This window comes from Medicago sativa, chromosome 7 (assembly GCF_051527215.1).
Source record: "Medicago sativa cultivar Bolivia chromosome 7, Bolivia_mono, whole genome shotgun sequence".
In the NCBI taxonomy this organism is placed as follows: domain Eukaryota; kingdom Viridiplantae; phylum Streptophyta; class Magnoliopsida; order Fabales; family Fabaceae; genus Medicago; species Medicago sativa.
In genome coordinates, this window is record NC_140755.1 from 17,855,725 (window position 1) to 17,870,390 (window position 14,666).

A 14,666-nucleotide genomic window follows, 5' to 3' on the forward strand; every position below is an offset into this window, starting at 1 on the left:
CCCCTAACTTTTATGCCTCTTTTGATTTGTTGATTTTGACCAGTCAACGCCCATGTGTCACTGAGGTGGCAGACATGTGTGTAATTATTATTTAAAAAATAAAATAAGATAATTTTGGCAATTAAAAAAAATAAAAAAGGAAGGAATACATAGAGAAAGCACGTGACCTCCTCCATTCCATTGTTAAAATTCTCAAATCTAGGGTTTCAACCCCCTATCTTCCCAAAATCGGTCATCACTTCCAAAACTCAAATCTGTCCGTTTCACCCATTTTATTGCTCGAATCGCTGTGTTCTGTTGATCTTTTAGCAAGGTGCATTCGTTTTCTAGAATTAGCAAGGTTTGGTTGTGTTTTGACGAAGATGGAGTATCACATGCTCTCTGAGAATACTCCTGACTATGTCTCAAATGTCTCAAAGTAAGTGTCTTTTTTGTATTTTACTGTCTTGTTTGTAAACTATTTTGGAACCTTTACTGTCTTGGTGGAACCTTTACCATGGTCTCAAATTCTCTCTGAGAATATTACTGTCTTGGTTGGTGTAAACTATTTTGGAACCTTTACTATGTATTTTGGATCCATGTGACATTTATGAATAAAAAATGGTTGGTGGAACTATTGAATACTGTATTTATGGATGTATTTGTATTTTACTGACTTTGTAGCAATTTTTAATGAAAATGTAATTGTTATTTGTGTTAGGGTTGCTGCTGACCACTCATTGAAGATTAGATTTCACCATAAAGGATATTTTATTTCTGACCCTGTGATGGCTTACATAAAAGGTGAGGTGTACGAGTCTGATAAAAGTTGGGACATAGATGAGATTAATCTCATTGACTTGAAGAATGAGGTCCTTCAAATTGGTGTAAATGGTGAGTACAAGTTGTGGTATGTTACACCAGGAAAAGAGTTCAGGGATGGTCTGAAGTTGCTAGAAAATGATAGAGATACCATTAGGTTTATAAACGAGTTCAAGGGTGAGAGCAGAGCTGACTTCTATGTAGAAACACCAAATGTTGATGGACTTGACTGTAGGTATGAAAGTGATGTTGAAGTGGTAGGTGAAGCCAATGAAGATGGAATAGATGGTGAGTCTGAAACAGATCCAGAATACCAAGGTGATGATAGCCAAGAGGGAAGTGAAGATGGAAGCTTGGATGGGATATCACTTGATGACAGTGAGTATGAGGAAGACTTTAATTGGATTGATGTGTTGCCTGAACACACTCTGAACCCAGTTCCTTTTATTCCAACTGTAGTGCCTAGGATATCTGCTGTAGAATCATCAAGGAATGTTGTTCCTACAACTTTGGATGATTTTGAGGATGAAAATGGTGATTCAGAAGAGCTAGAGAGTCCAGCAGCTTCAGATGATGAATCTGGTAAGAAAAAAACACTTAATAAGTTTAGTTATGGTGAAAATGGTGAGGTAAATTATCAGATAGGTCAAGTTTTTGCTACTGCTGAGCTAATTAAGTCATCTGTTAAGGAATATGCTTTACAAAGTAGGAAAAATGTCTATGTTAAGAAAAATGAGCATCATAGGGTTATTGTCAAGTGTATGCCTAAATGTCCATATCATATGAGGTTTAGCAAGGCTGAACCCAATACATATTTTGTGCTTTCTAGTTATAATTCTGCTCACAAGTGCCATATAACCAAAAATATTAGGCTTTGCAAAACCAAAATTTTGGCTCAAAAACTTGTCCCATTGCTGAAACACACACCTAGCATGACACTGAAGGCTTTGAAAGACGAGTGTAAGACTAGGTGGGGGGTTAATTTGAGCAGTTACCAGGTGTATAGGGCTAAGATTAAAGCTTTGGAGATGATACATGGTGCTATAGATGAACAATATCGTCACCTTAGATCTTATGCCGAGGAGCTGATTAGGAGCAATCCCAATAGTACTGTGAAAATCAAAACTACTCCTGGATCTGAAGGGACAGTCTTTGAGAGGATGTATGTTTGCTTCTATGCTTGCAAGAAAGCTTTTGTGGATAATTGCAGACCCTTGATTGGACTAGATGGTTGTTTCTTGAAGGGAAGATATGGTGGACATTTACTCTCAGCAGTTGGAAAAGATGGTAACAACCAAATGATTCCAATTGCTTTTGCTGTTGTTGAAGCAGAAACGAAAGAGTCATGGGATTGGTTTCTTGAGCTCTTGTTGTCAGATTTAAATGGGATTCAGTGCAAAAGATGGTCCTTCATTTCAGACCAGCAAAAGGTTAGTTAAAGTTTGAATTTTGTATTTTACATGTTAAATATCTTTACGTAATTGTTTTCAGTACAGTTTATAAAATGTATGTTTTATGTGTTTTTTTGTTCAAGGGTTTGGTCAATACCATTGCTGGGATATCTGAGCATGTTGAACACAGGCTGTGTGTCAAACACTTTTATGGAAATTGGAGAAAGAGACACTCTGGTGAACATTTGAAGGAAGCTTTGTGGATAGCAGCTAGGGCCAACACCATGAATGAGTTCAAGAAAGCTATGGAAAACCTTAAGAAGTTGAGTGAGCCTGCTTGGAAAGAAATGAATGATCTAGCACCAGATATGTGGACAAGAGCTGGGTATAGCACCCACACATGTTGTGACCTACAAGTCAATAACATGTGTGAGGCATTTAATAGTGCTATAATTGATTATAGGGAGTATCCTATTATTTCAATGTTGGAGGGTTTAAAATTCTACTTGACTAATAGAATTGTAAGGCTTAGAGACTACATGTTAAGGTATGAGGGTGACATATGTCCAGCCATAGTCAAAATATTAGATAAGTGTAAGAAGGATGCAGATAAATGGACTCCACACTGGCATGGAGATAGAGATTATGCCCATTTCTCGGTCTCTGATGGTGTTGATACATTTGTGGTTGACCTTGTAAAGATGACTTGTGCATGTAGAAAATGGGAACTTACAGGTATTCCTTGCCCTCATTCAATTACTTGTATGTGGTGGAACAATCAGAACCCAGATGACTATGTTGCTCATTGGTACAGGTTAGTCTCTGCTTGGTATTTCTGAACTGATTAATTTTGCTTGTTTTGTGAATTTTGTTAGTCTCTGCTTCCTATTTCTGAACTGTATTGGTAATTAAACAGGAAATCTACATTCTTAGCTACATATGATAACTTGATCATGCCTTCAAATGGACCAAAGTTGTGGCCAGAGGTTGCTGGTGAACCTATTATACCACCAAACATGAGAAGGGCTCCTGGTAGACCCAAGAAACTGAGAAGGAAGACAAATGATGAACCAAAAACATCTGGTAAGACAAAAAGAAATCAAGAGACTGTGAGGTGTGGGACGTGCAAACAGCTTGGCCATAATGCCAGAACATGTAAAGGAAAAACTGCAGCTGATAGGTCACTTCCAGTGGGAGGCAATAAGGTAAACATCTTATGAATATGTATATTATGATTATGTGCTTATGAATTGACTATGTTCTGATACAACTGTAATTTCATATGCATGTGAAGACCAATACAAATGTAAGGTATCCAGGAACAGAGAAAGGAAAAGAGAAAGCTGGTAGCAAAATTGGGCAATTTGCTAAGAAAAAAGCATCAACTAGCAAGTCTAAAGCATCAACTACCAAAACAGTGCCAGTTGCAACATCTGCTAGCCAGCCTGCAGCAGTTGCTAGCCAGCCTGCAGCATCTGCTAGCCAGCCTGCAGCATTTGCAAGCCAGATTTCTGCATCTGCTACCAATTCTGTGCTAGCTTCAACTAAGCCAACTGCAAGCAACAGTGTGCCAGCTTCAGGAAATGCTGTCAAAGGTGGGAAACATCTAGTTGGGTCTGAAGAAATATTTGTGCCAAAGAAAGGAAGGACTACTGGTTTGAAGAGGAAGATTGAAGAAGTTGGTCAAGTTGGGACTCAACAATCAGTCAACAAGCCTTAGACTATTTTCAGTTGTTTTAGCAGAGACTTAGCTTACAATATGTGCTCCACTTTTTGGGTGTTTAATAGTTGAATTATTTCATCTTTTGGAATGTAATCTTTTAAGTACTTTGACTTGAATTATGTCTTATCTTTTGTGGAACATCAGACATGGTCTATGGGCATGTAATGTTAAGTACTCTTATTATTATCATATTATGTTAAGTACTATTTTGCTTCAATATATATATCTTGGAATCAGTTATTTGGTTGGCTGGTGCTTCTGTACTAACAACAGGCTTACTGTGGTGCCTTATTGTGGTGCTTATTATTATCAAATGCAGTGGTACACATGCAAACTATACTTATTAATTTACTTACTAGTTATGGATTAAATTAGGGACCAAAATGTGACTCTAATCAACTTCTGTCCTTTTCTCAAAGTTAGAAACAAGAATTAAGAAAGCTCACTCTCAAATAATCAAAAGCCAAATGAAGGACTAAGATAGATAGATAGGGAGAACACAACACATATCTAGTAACATGAAGTTTTCATTAGCTATTAAAACACAGAAGTCATATCAGAAACATACCAACATGGCCCATCACACATATGTTTGTATTACTTTGTCTCCTGTGCTTCACAACTTATATTCCATTTTCATTTTTGGTTGATAATTGTTCCCTAAAATAACTATATTAATTTTTCATCAATATCCATTTTCTTCACTGAACCAGAGAAGCATTCTTTGTAAAGATTTGAATTTGAAACCACCCCAGTCGAAAATTATCAATCTGATGTATACTTGAAAATGAGCTGAAATAAATAGCATCCAAAGTAAGGAAAGAACATTACTATTTTTATGCTTGGTTTTGGTTCTTTTCTTCATAAGAATCATATTCATAATCAAATAAATGACAATACTAATGCAATCTGAAACATAGTACAAAATGATTCAACTCCTTCTTCATTCTCAAATCATAAGTTACAAACTTTTTCAAACCAGTAACAAGATTACCATAGTTAAACACATCACACCTCACCTAATCCCTCTAATATTACATCAGTTAGCAAACTTAATGCACATTACACCAAAACATAGCAACAACAATACCCCTAAAATGACAATGATATTCACATGAGCTCTCTCTTTCTTCCTCAAAGCATTGTTTTTCTTCAGCAATCCTCTGATGATTTTCTTCTGTCGATCTGGGACTTCAGGATCAAACCACCTAAAAAACTTGCATTTCCTCCTCTGAAAATATCTCCCACATCCATAGAATCTCCTCCCTGGGTTTTCATCTGTCCAAGCAGTCACCAATGGTGAATCAACACCACAATAGCAAACTAGGTTACCTCTTTGCTTCTGTGTCGCACCAGACAGAGAGGAAGATGAAAAATCACCCATTTTCGGATCCTGGAAAAAAAACCAAGTAGAAACTCAAGATTAAGAGAGGGGGATGATGCAACTCACGAAAACAGGAGAAGAAAGGGGGATATGAACACAAATTGAAACAGAAATTCGATTAAGAGAAGAAGAATTGATGAAGGATATCAGAATGGAGAATGGTAGGATTTGGGGGTTTTTAAACCCTAATATCCTACCGTTGGAGAAGAAGTGCAAGAGAAGAAGTACCGTTGGAGAAGAAGAGATGGAGGAGGTCACGTGCTTTCTCTATGATTCCTTCCTTTTTTATTTTTTTTAATTACCAGAATTATTTTATTTTATTTTTTAAATAATAATTACACACATGTCTGCCACCTCAGTGACACATGGGCGTTGACTGGTCAAAATCAGCAAATCAAAAGAGGCACAAAAGTTAGGGGGCCAAAATATCCATTTTTTTTCTTAGGTGGCCAAAATCGCAACTATTTGAAACATAGGGGGCCAAAAGTGCATTTAAGCCTTTAAATTTCAACTTTCCTTTGCTAGTGTATTGAACAAACCATGCTTTTACACTAATCAGAAACTATGTATATGAGATGAGATGAGATACCTATGTGTGCCCTATTATTAAAACTTGTAATAAAAAACCAACTAAAGAACATGGTCATTAGTTTCCACTATATGTTTATTCATAGTATAGTTTTTGGATACTATGTATATGATTGCAAAGCTATAGTTTTTGAATACTATAGTCCATTCATGTTTATAAAGAACATGATCATTAGTTTCACTATTTTTATTTATGTTTGTTTGCAACAAATACAACAAAGTTAAAATAGATTAGTATAAGATTATAATTATTACTCAGTAGAATGCTTGGCTTGAACCAGCTCAGCATCCTAATTTCAATTTGATGTTAACCCTGTTGTATTTATTTCAATTATTTTACGCCACTATCCTTTGACCCTTTGATACTAATTTTTTACTCTTTTTTTTTTTTGTCACTTCTAGCAAAATATTTTACTATCGCATTTCATCAAGTGTTGGAGAAAGCAGATAAAACTTAAAGTAAAACTGTTAAATTAGTCTCCAACATAAAAAAGTATAAAAACTTAATTGATCTTAGGTCTATATGAAATGAACAAAAGTAAAGTGAGAAAGCTAAATTGATCAGTCTGAATATCTTTGCTTGGAATCACAATGAAAAAAATGACTTGAAGCTGATATGCATCAACACATTAGCTGTCTAGTGCTGAAAGTTTTTCCAAAAGGGAAGTTTTCTGTAGTTGCAAAGGGCTATAGAAAATGGAAAAAAAAAAGTGAGCCTTGAGAAGTTGATCTCCTACAAATGAATCTAAGGCTCTTATTATGATTCCCTGTACAAAACGAGTAAAATAGTGAAAATTTCAAATTGTCAAACATGACACTTAGTTGCATAGCATAAAGGTAGATTGAATAAAGCCACTTGTGGAGGGTGGAGAAAATTCTACGTAGAAAAGATTTAGCACAACATTGTTCAATATAAGAAAAACTAATCAGAGTATACCAACACATCAATACATCCTTGTTCAAACTGAATATACGTGTCATCGACACATGAATATGAACACCGATATGTAAAAGTACAAGTTCAACATCAAAATGTATATTGACATTAAAACTTACTCATTTTGACCAATAAATCAACATTCAGGAATCTCAGCATCTTGGCTTTCTATTATAGGGAGCCTTTCTAAGTTATGACAGTTGACGATGGCCAATGTTGGTGCAACTTGACAACATATAATCCAATTGCACACGATCTTCAATTGTGGTAAATTCCTGAACTCCAAATTTACTAACTTGGAAAGTGCAATTCTGGAAATATCTCTGTCACTGTCGTCATGGTTGTTCACTGCAAATATCTCTGTCACTGAATCACAATTCCTTACCTTTATTGTCTCCAGATTTTGAAGTTGCTGAACTAATTGTGGTGTGAACAACTTCTCGATCAAATGACAATGAGAAATATAAAATTCTTTTAGACAAGAGAATATGACACCCGGTGACAAAGCTTGTCCAACATCATTTTTACAGACAACAGTTAAACTTAACAAATTTCTAAGCTTCAAAACTTCGAGGTTGAGAATCTTGGTGCAAAAGGAACAACAACTAGATAAACAAAACAAGCTATCCAGTTGTTGGCAATCATCTGTTTCAATTCTCCTCAATGAAGAAGAAGCTCTATATGACAAAGCATCACATAAGCAAACCCAATTTTTATTTTCAACTATATACACACAAGTAAGTTCTTCAGGAAGTATGTGGGAACAATGAACACAATCTCCAAATTGTATGGTCCTAGTACTAGGATAGCCTGGAACAATACTTTTCAAATCATAACATTTCATCCTAAAACTATTTTCACCCAACACATTTCCAAAAATGAGATGATATGTTTTAAGCCTAAAAATCACGTCAAGCAAGTTTTGCACATGGTAATGCTTGCATTCAAAGGCCGCTCCAAAACATTCCAGCGCATTCATCCCTTGAACATCTTCTATTGTAATCATAGCAAGGGTACATTGGAGATCAAGATATTGCATTTTGGTCAAATTGGATAGGGAAGACCCTAATTCCAATTTCAAACTTTTGTTTTCGGATAGATCAAGCCATTGCAAATTGGTTAGTTTTTCCAAGCCTAGTGGTACTTTCTCAATGGAAGTCTCTGAAATGACCAATCTTGACAATGCTCGTAATTCACCCAATGGGGGCACATGTATCAGTGAAAAACATTTATTGAGCACTAAGGAAACAAGAGACCTCAACTCAGTCACAGAGTTCGGTAAAGATTCTAGTTCTTCATTATGGGATAGATTGAGTATTGATAAACTATTCATATATTTGAAAAAACACTCAGGAACATGACTAATGGACACTTCATTTAAAATCAAGGTGGACAACTTCGGACAATTAGGTGACATGCCCTCCGGGATTTGTTCTATATCACAATCCCACATATGAACCAACTCTAAATCAGCGGCCCATTCATGTGAGAGAGGTATCTTGGTCAATCCGTTACCCAATTTCACTATAGCATTCCTCTTACTCTCTTTCCAGATATAACATGCCATATTTCTCACCAAGGAATGTGTGATTACTGAATGTTCATTAAAACTAATCAAAGAATGGGCTTCAAGCTTATTCAATATGGTATTCCCTTCATCAAATATTTCTTCCAAAAACGTATTCCCGTTTATTTGTCCATTGTCAACTAGCGTAATGATCAACTCTTCTTTGTTAATCTCCACCCTATTCTCATCTCCAATAGATAATAATGCACAATACAAAAAACAGTTTTGCAACTTCTTTTCCAACAAATTATCATAGCTGGGTTTTAAAACTTTGAAGACTTCTTCCACCTCTGGTCCCATTTCCAATTTTTTAAGTTTATTGAGTGCATGTTTCCATTGATGAATGTCATCAATCCCTTTCATGGTTCTAGCCATCACAATGATTGCAAGCGGTAAACCCTTAAATCTCTTTACAATACATTTCGCAATCTTTTCTATTTCATGTGGAAGTATCCTAGGTGTTCCATCTTGTCCGAGTTTTAGCATAAACAACTCCCAATCTTCACATGCATTGAGTGGATACATTTGTAATATAGCATATGGGTGGCAATCCATCTGGTGACATACATGTTTCAAACGAGTTGTTAGAATCACTTTAATGCCATTCACTTTTGGAAGAATTCCCACCTTCTGCAAATCAATATATTTCCAAACATCATCCAAAATAAGAATTGATTTTCCCTTTTTCTCCAATGCCAAAGACAAGTTGTCAGCTCTAATTCTTTCATCATCTTCATCAAGCTTCAAACCTATTCTTTTTGCAACATCATGTTGCAGTTTTGAGATGCTATAATTGTGAGAAACAGTGACCCAAAACACATCCTTAAAATTTGCTTTCCTTTTTACTTCATCCTCCACAAGAGTTGCAAGTAAAGTTTTTCCCACTCCTCCCATTCCACATATGCCAATAACAAAGACTTCATCATCAGCAAGTAGTTCCAACACTTCATGAATATTTTCATCTAATTTTCCCCCAACAAATTCACTCGACAAAGTGAGAGGCTTATTTTCCTTGTGTCGTTTCATATTGTCGATCAAATTATTTATCTCATGAATATCATTTAAGTTATTCATCTCATTTGCATCTTCTTTCATATCTTGTAAATCTTCCAGCCATACATCAACGTCTGGTTTGCGCTTTTTGCCCCGAGACTCCAACGATTGTAGTTGTTTTGCAATATCATTTTCCTCACATTCTAAATCAAGAACCAATTGTTTCAATTGATCAATCTCACTTACGACAACACTTATGTTACCACCGCTACCGTTCACACCTGCTCCGTTGTGTTTGTCATGTTACATAATAAAAGCTTAATCATTTAAGTGTTTAAATTGTTTACTGGTTGTATATATGAGATAACACTTTAAAAAGTCCAACGAAGCTCTCTTTTAACAATAAATTAAAAAAAAATATCAATGTAGCTCTGTATTTTTATTTACAAAAGTCAATGTAAATCTAGGTAGTATTACTTTTTATTTTTTTGATAAAAACCTAGATATTACTCTCTCCCTCCCAATTTAAGTGAGCCTTTGCTCATTTCACACTTATTAAGAAAAATGTATTAGTGACGGAGATAAAAAAATAGTTTTAAATGCTTTTGTCAAGTATTGATACTTTTAAATGAGTCGGTTATTTTAGGGATTTTTTTTTTTTATAAAAGACTCACTTATTATGGGACGGAGGGAGTATTATTTAAATGATTAATTTTTTAAAAAAATTTAATATTGTTTTTTGAAACTACTAAAATAAATGTTTTTGGGCTGAATTCATCAAAAGAAGAAAAATAAAATAATGTTTTAAAAATATTTTAGAAACTTGGAAAAAAAATTAATATGCTTTAGTAGATGGAGTTGATGAATTTCATGTTTAATGGATATATTTGATTGGATTTTTCAAAGAATTTTTAGTGAAGTGTTAATCCATCCATTTTGTCATCTATGATCAATTACCATCCAAATCTAAATTCATCAACTCCATTCATTTTGTCATCCGTAATGCAACAACTTTAAAAACATTTATTTTCAAATAGAGTACTAAATGTGCACTTCATTGCAATAATCTTGTTTCATTTTTTGAAAAATAATGAGTTAGAACCCGTACCCTCAGATAAATTCATGATTTCAGCATTATTTTGATGGTTAAGTGAGCTTCTGGTATGAGTGCCAATCACTTCTGGAAAATTGTGACAATTTTTAAATTTCAACAAAAACTTGTACCACCATGTTGTCACAAAATATAATGTTTGAAGCGAGTTCCACTGAAAGATAGAACTTTGAATTTATCTTATTTAATCCCTTAGTTCAACAATACTAATGAACTGCACATCCCCAATACTAACGAATATTAATTGACATACTTTAACAAGTTCTTTACTAACTTTCTATTGTATGCTATGCTAGTTAACTCATGAACTAAATATGTATAGCGAAGGTGTTTAGGAGCCAAATATTTATTTATTTTTTATTACAAAGAAGATCGAAGCCCGATTTAGAAGCAAAATATTAGTAAAAGCATATTCTCATTTACCTCGATCTTGGATTGAATAAACTCTATTAATCACAGCTTGTGGTGGTGGATTACTTGAAGTGGATGCCATATTGTTGTGAACTTCTTCATGATAATTGGAGCATCGCCTAATGCCTCCTCCTTTGCCATTCAACCCCAGATGTGCTTCAATTCTTGAAGCTCCTCCACTAAACATATCATTACAATACTTGCATATCCATTTACGACCATTTTCTACTTCTGTAACGTGTTTCCGACAGTCCTCGTTTTTTTTTCTACCCATTATCAATATATTTCCTAAACACCAATCCAAAGCTAGATTCAAATAATTGTATTTAGCATATGATATATATATCTTAATTATATATGTGCTTTTCTAGATGGTAAATGAAATGTTAAAGAAAAGGCTACTTTTGTTACTATTGTTACTCCCAAACCTTAACATCCATTTAATGTCTTTTAAAAAGAATAGTGCTTATTTCCCTCAAAGCTGTGACTGTTGTTTAAAGGGCCTTACAAGCAGAAAAGTTGGCAGAAAGAATAGTGCTTATCACAGTTTTGGTTTAGATTAGATCTATGTTTTTGTTGTGTTCAGATGCAAAAATGAAGTCTGATTTTAGCTCCAAAGAAATGAATTTTAAATATATTTTCATCTATCTAAAACCGTAAGATATTAAGTATATGAATGATAGCAATCATATATTCTTCAAATCTACTCATCTATTCAATGTAGTACTTTTAACTCACACTTCAACATGAGGTGTGACGTAGGCGGGTCCTATTGAGACTATTAGATTTAGAGAGTACAAACAAATTATACTCACATATCTCATTTCATATCTACATAAAGGACATCAAAAACAGGGGAAAATGAATTGAAACCTCCCCAAATAAGCTTAGCTTTCTGATGAATTGAATATAAATATGAGCTCCATATAAATTAGGAAAATCATAGTTAAACTGATCATTCACAGCACTCACAATCCAATAATTTTCAAATCTAAAAATAAATAAATAAAAATAATAGAAATCAATAAAATAAATTGTACAACTTAGTAGAGTATAGATCTTAATTCAAATTTCATTACAAAAAGAGAACCGAAGAGAAAAGAATATACCAAAAAATGAAGGTCTAGTAGAGTATAGATCTTAATTCAAATTTCATTACAAAAAGAGAACCGAAGAGAAAAGAATATACCAAAAAATGAAGGTCCTTCGAAAACAGCAGCAACAAACTCTTGTTATGACTTATGAATTATGTCTATATTTCACAAGTAGATGATATATCAGAAAAAAACAGAGAAAAAACCACATGAAGTACGCGTCGTCCATAAATTGTTTAATTTAAAGGAAGTGGGCAGCCGTGGTCCCCATAATAGTCAGCAAAATGGAAGCCAAGCCCCAATTAAACAAGATTATCATTATTTGAGATCAAACTTTGACCCAATGGAACGTTTAATAATACGAATTTTGTACATATTATACTCAACTCTCTTTATTTTATAATTTTATTTTCAATTTTGTACTACATATTTTTAGGTTATATTCTTACCATTTAGTGAGGGTGATAGAGATATATAAACCAATTAATTGAATATAGAATATAAAGTTACCTATCTTTTTTCAATGAGTTAGGAGAAAGGACATACATCAAGCGGAGACTCAAAGAACTTCCAATCTTATGTCGCCTGACAAAACTAATTAAAAAAAGAGAATGACTAGGAAGTGCGCTATAGGGGGTGGATAGCTTTCGATATTGTACGCCCTTGGTGTTGGTCTATATGACGAACTAGGAAGTGCGCTATAGGGGGTGGATAGCTTTTTTCGTTTTGCAAAAACGTTGATTAACAAGAGTATGACTATTGAATTTGTGTGCGATGATAATAACAAAATTAAGACAATGAAAATCAAAAAAGATTCAAAGGTGAGTTGAGAAGTTCAAATAATGAATCTTATGGAGAAAATCAACAATATGTACACATACATTCAAATCACACTAACAACTAATGAACACAAGAGAGATCAATCAATTTGGTTGAAGCCTACTTTTAACTCTATTGTGATAAATAAATTGAGAGAATCTCAATTGAAGTAATTGGGATTAAGTGATGTAAAAAGGTAAGTTCACAATCAAATTAAGATGTTTTCAACAAAGAATTTATATGTAATTAAATTGCAGAGAAGAAGAACATCGCGATTTATAGTGGTTCCCCTTCTTCGTCCTCATTAAGGGTACATCCACTCTTCTTGATAGAAAACATCTCTATCAAGGACTTCCACTATGATGAAAAATGTTTACAATTTGTTATGATTACAAAAGATTCCGTCGATTTCCTAATCTTCAATCCTAAGAAACCACACTAACACCAATATTCAAGTCCTCTTAAAATTGGAGAGCCTCTAGCTTTTCGAAACTCAAGCTTCCATGCAATCCCTTGAATTACTTCACCATGATTTCGTCTTTGCTATGTCCGAAGCTTCGATCCCCTTAAACCTTAGAGAAGTTGAGAAACAACCCCACAATTTCCCTTGGAGGTGAAAAGAGAGCCTTCTTTTCTTTTAGACCATTGATCCTTATTCAAGTTCCTTGAAAGAAACCAAGGTACAACTCTTATAGCACCCTAGCGATCGATGCCTCAAATTCTACAAAGTTCATAGAAAAAGTGTTTAATCTCAAGAAGAAGAAGAAGAAGAAGAAGAAGAAGAAGAAGAAGAAGAAGAAGAAGAAGAAGAAGAAGAAGAAGAAGAAGAAGAAGAAGAAGAAGAAGAAGAAGAAGAAGAAGAAGAAGAAGAAGAAGAAGAAGAAGAAGAAGAAGAAGAAGAAGAAGAAGAAGAAGAAGAAGAAGAAGAAGAAGAAGAAGAAGAAGAAGGAGAGAGAGAGAGAGAGAGGGAGAGAGAGAGAGAGAGAGAGAGAGAGAGAGAGAGGGTTGGGGTTGGTGACTCTAGAGTGATATTTTCAAATTGATTCAGTGAGTTAGAAGGTGTGTGTGTGTGTGTGTGTGTGTGTGTGTGTGTGTGTGTGTGTGTGTGTGTAAAGCTATATATATATATATATATATAAACATGAGTGACAAGTGAAAATTTAGTGGGAAAAAAAACGACATGAATTGAATCATACTAAGTATGAATCGATTCAAACCCTTGAAAACAGGTAGATCTGAAGCTATGAATATTGATATGATTCAAAGAATATATGAATCAATTCAATGGTTTTCCAGATGAATGTTGAATCGGTTCAAGACTACATAGGCAAGAGTTTGAATCGAACCATTGAAGCTCAAATGAAGATTGAATCAAATCAAAGAACATTGATACGAATCAAACACACAAGGACAGTGGACATAAAAGAATTGATTCAAAAGATTTGAGATTTTTTTCAATCGAATCAATGTTATACGATTCATAGGATACATGAAACGATTCATTTTGTTATGACTGACAAGGAAGAAGACCCGATGATACAAATGAATCAATTCATAAATTGGTTCAAGGGGTTTGAAAAAGAATTTTGACAAAGCTTGACACACATGAACCACCTTAAACACAATTTAACACAATACACATCGTAGAAAACTAAGATCATTGATGACTAAGGTACTTTAACATATTTGCTAACTACTATGGAGATGTAAACAACATACATCATCAAAATACGTACCTAGTCTAATCAACATCATCAAAACAACACTTACACAATAGGGCAACTTCACTTGGAGAACATAGAGGTTTGAATGATGGAAACACCATATTTGAGTGGTTGCAGTACTGT

At 34.3% G+C, this 14,666-nt stretch overlaps 3 protein-coding genes across 4 annotated transcripts; 1 reads left to right on the forward strand and 2 right to left on the reverse strand.

The window, feature by feature from the left end:
* Positions 1-362: 362 nt before the first annotated feature.
* LOC146904723 (uncharacterized) lies at positions 363-3,912 on the forward strand. The gene is made up of 5 exons (XM_085728354.1): positions 363-418; positions 701-2,231; positions 2,336-3,006; positions 3,109-3,397; positions 3,487-3,912. Exons 1-5 carry the CDS (start codon positions 363-365, stop codon positions 3,910-3,912), a joined length of 2,973 nt encoding a protein of 990 aa, XP_085584480.1.
* A 1,042-nt stretch (positions 3,913-4,954) lies between these two features.
* Positions 4,955-5,299, reverse strand: LOC146904724 (uncharacterized). The gene has a single exon (XM_085728355.1). It carries the CDS (start codon positions 5,297-5,299, stop codon positions 4,955-4,957), a length of 345 nt encoding a protein of 114 aa, XP_085584481.1.
* A 1,463-nt stretch (positions 5,300-6,762) lies between these two features.
* On the reverse strand, positions 6,763-12,243 carry LOC146904725 (putative disease resistance protein At4g27220). 2 transcript variants are annotated; one of them, XM_085727294.1, is made up of 3 exons: positions 12,096-12,243; positions 10,919-11,194; positions 6,763-9,665 (listed from the first exon to the last, which is right to left on the reverse strand). In XM_085727294.1, the coding sequence occupies exons 2-3, from the start codon at positions 11,178-11,180 to the stop codon at positions 6,961-6,963; spliced, it is 2,967 nt and encodes a 988-aa protein (XP_085583420.1). In that variant the 5' UTR covers positions 11,181-11,194; positions 12,096-12,243; the 3' UTR covers positions 6,763-6,960. The 2 variants fall into 2 exon arrangements, with proteins under 2 accessions (XP_085583420.1, XP_085583421.1); XM_085727295.1 differs by lacking the exon at positions 12,096-12,243 and having other exon boundaries at positions 10,919-11,316.
* Positions 12,244-14,666: the final 2,423 nt, after the last annotated feature.

What these genes read in the sequence shown, in the direction of transcription:
- LOC146904724 (XM_085728355.1), bottom strand. Translation starts at nt 5,299, where the DNA reads ATGGGTGATTTTTCATCTTCCTCTCTGTCTGGTGCGACACAGAAGCAA.
- LOC146904725 (XM_085727294.1), bottom strand. Translation starts at nt 11,180, where the DNA reads ATGGGTAGAAAAAAAAACGAGGACTGTCGGAAACACGTTACAGAAGTA. An exon ending in TTATTCAATCCAAGATCGAG is followed by an intron (nt 9,666 to 10,918) that starts GTAAATGAGAAT and finishes ACAACGGAGCAG; the next exon opens with GTGTGAACGGTAGCGGTGGT.
- LOC146904723 (XM_085728354.1), top strand. Translation starts at nt 363, where the DNA reads ATGGAGTATCACATGCTCTCTGAGAATACTCCTGACTATGTCTCAAAT. An exon ending in TATGTCTCAAATGTCTCAAA is followed by an intron (nt 419 to 700) that starts GTAAGTGTCTTT and finishes TATTTGTGTTAG; the next exon opens with GGTTGCTGCTGACCACTCAT. An exon ending in TATGTTGCTCATTGGTACAG is followed by an intron (nt 3,007 to 3,108) that starts GTTAGTCTCTGC and finishes GTAATTAAACAG; the next exon opens with GAAATCTACATTCTTAGCTA.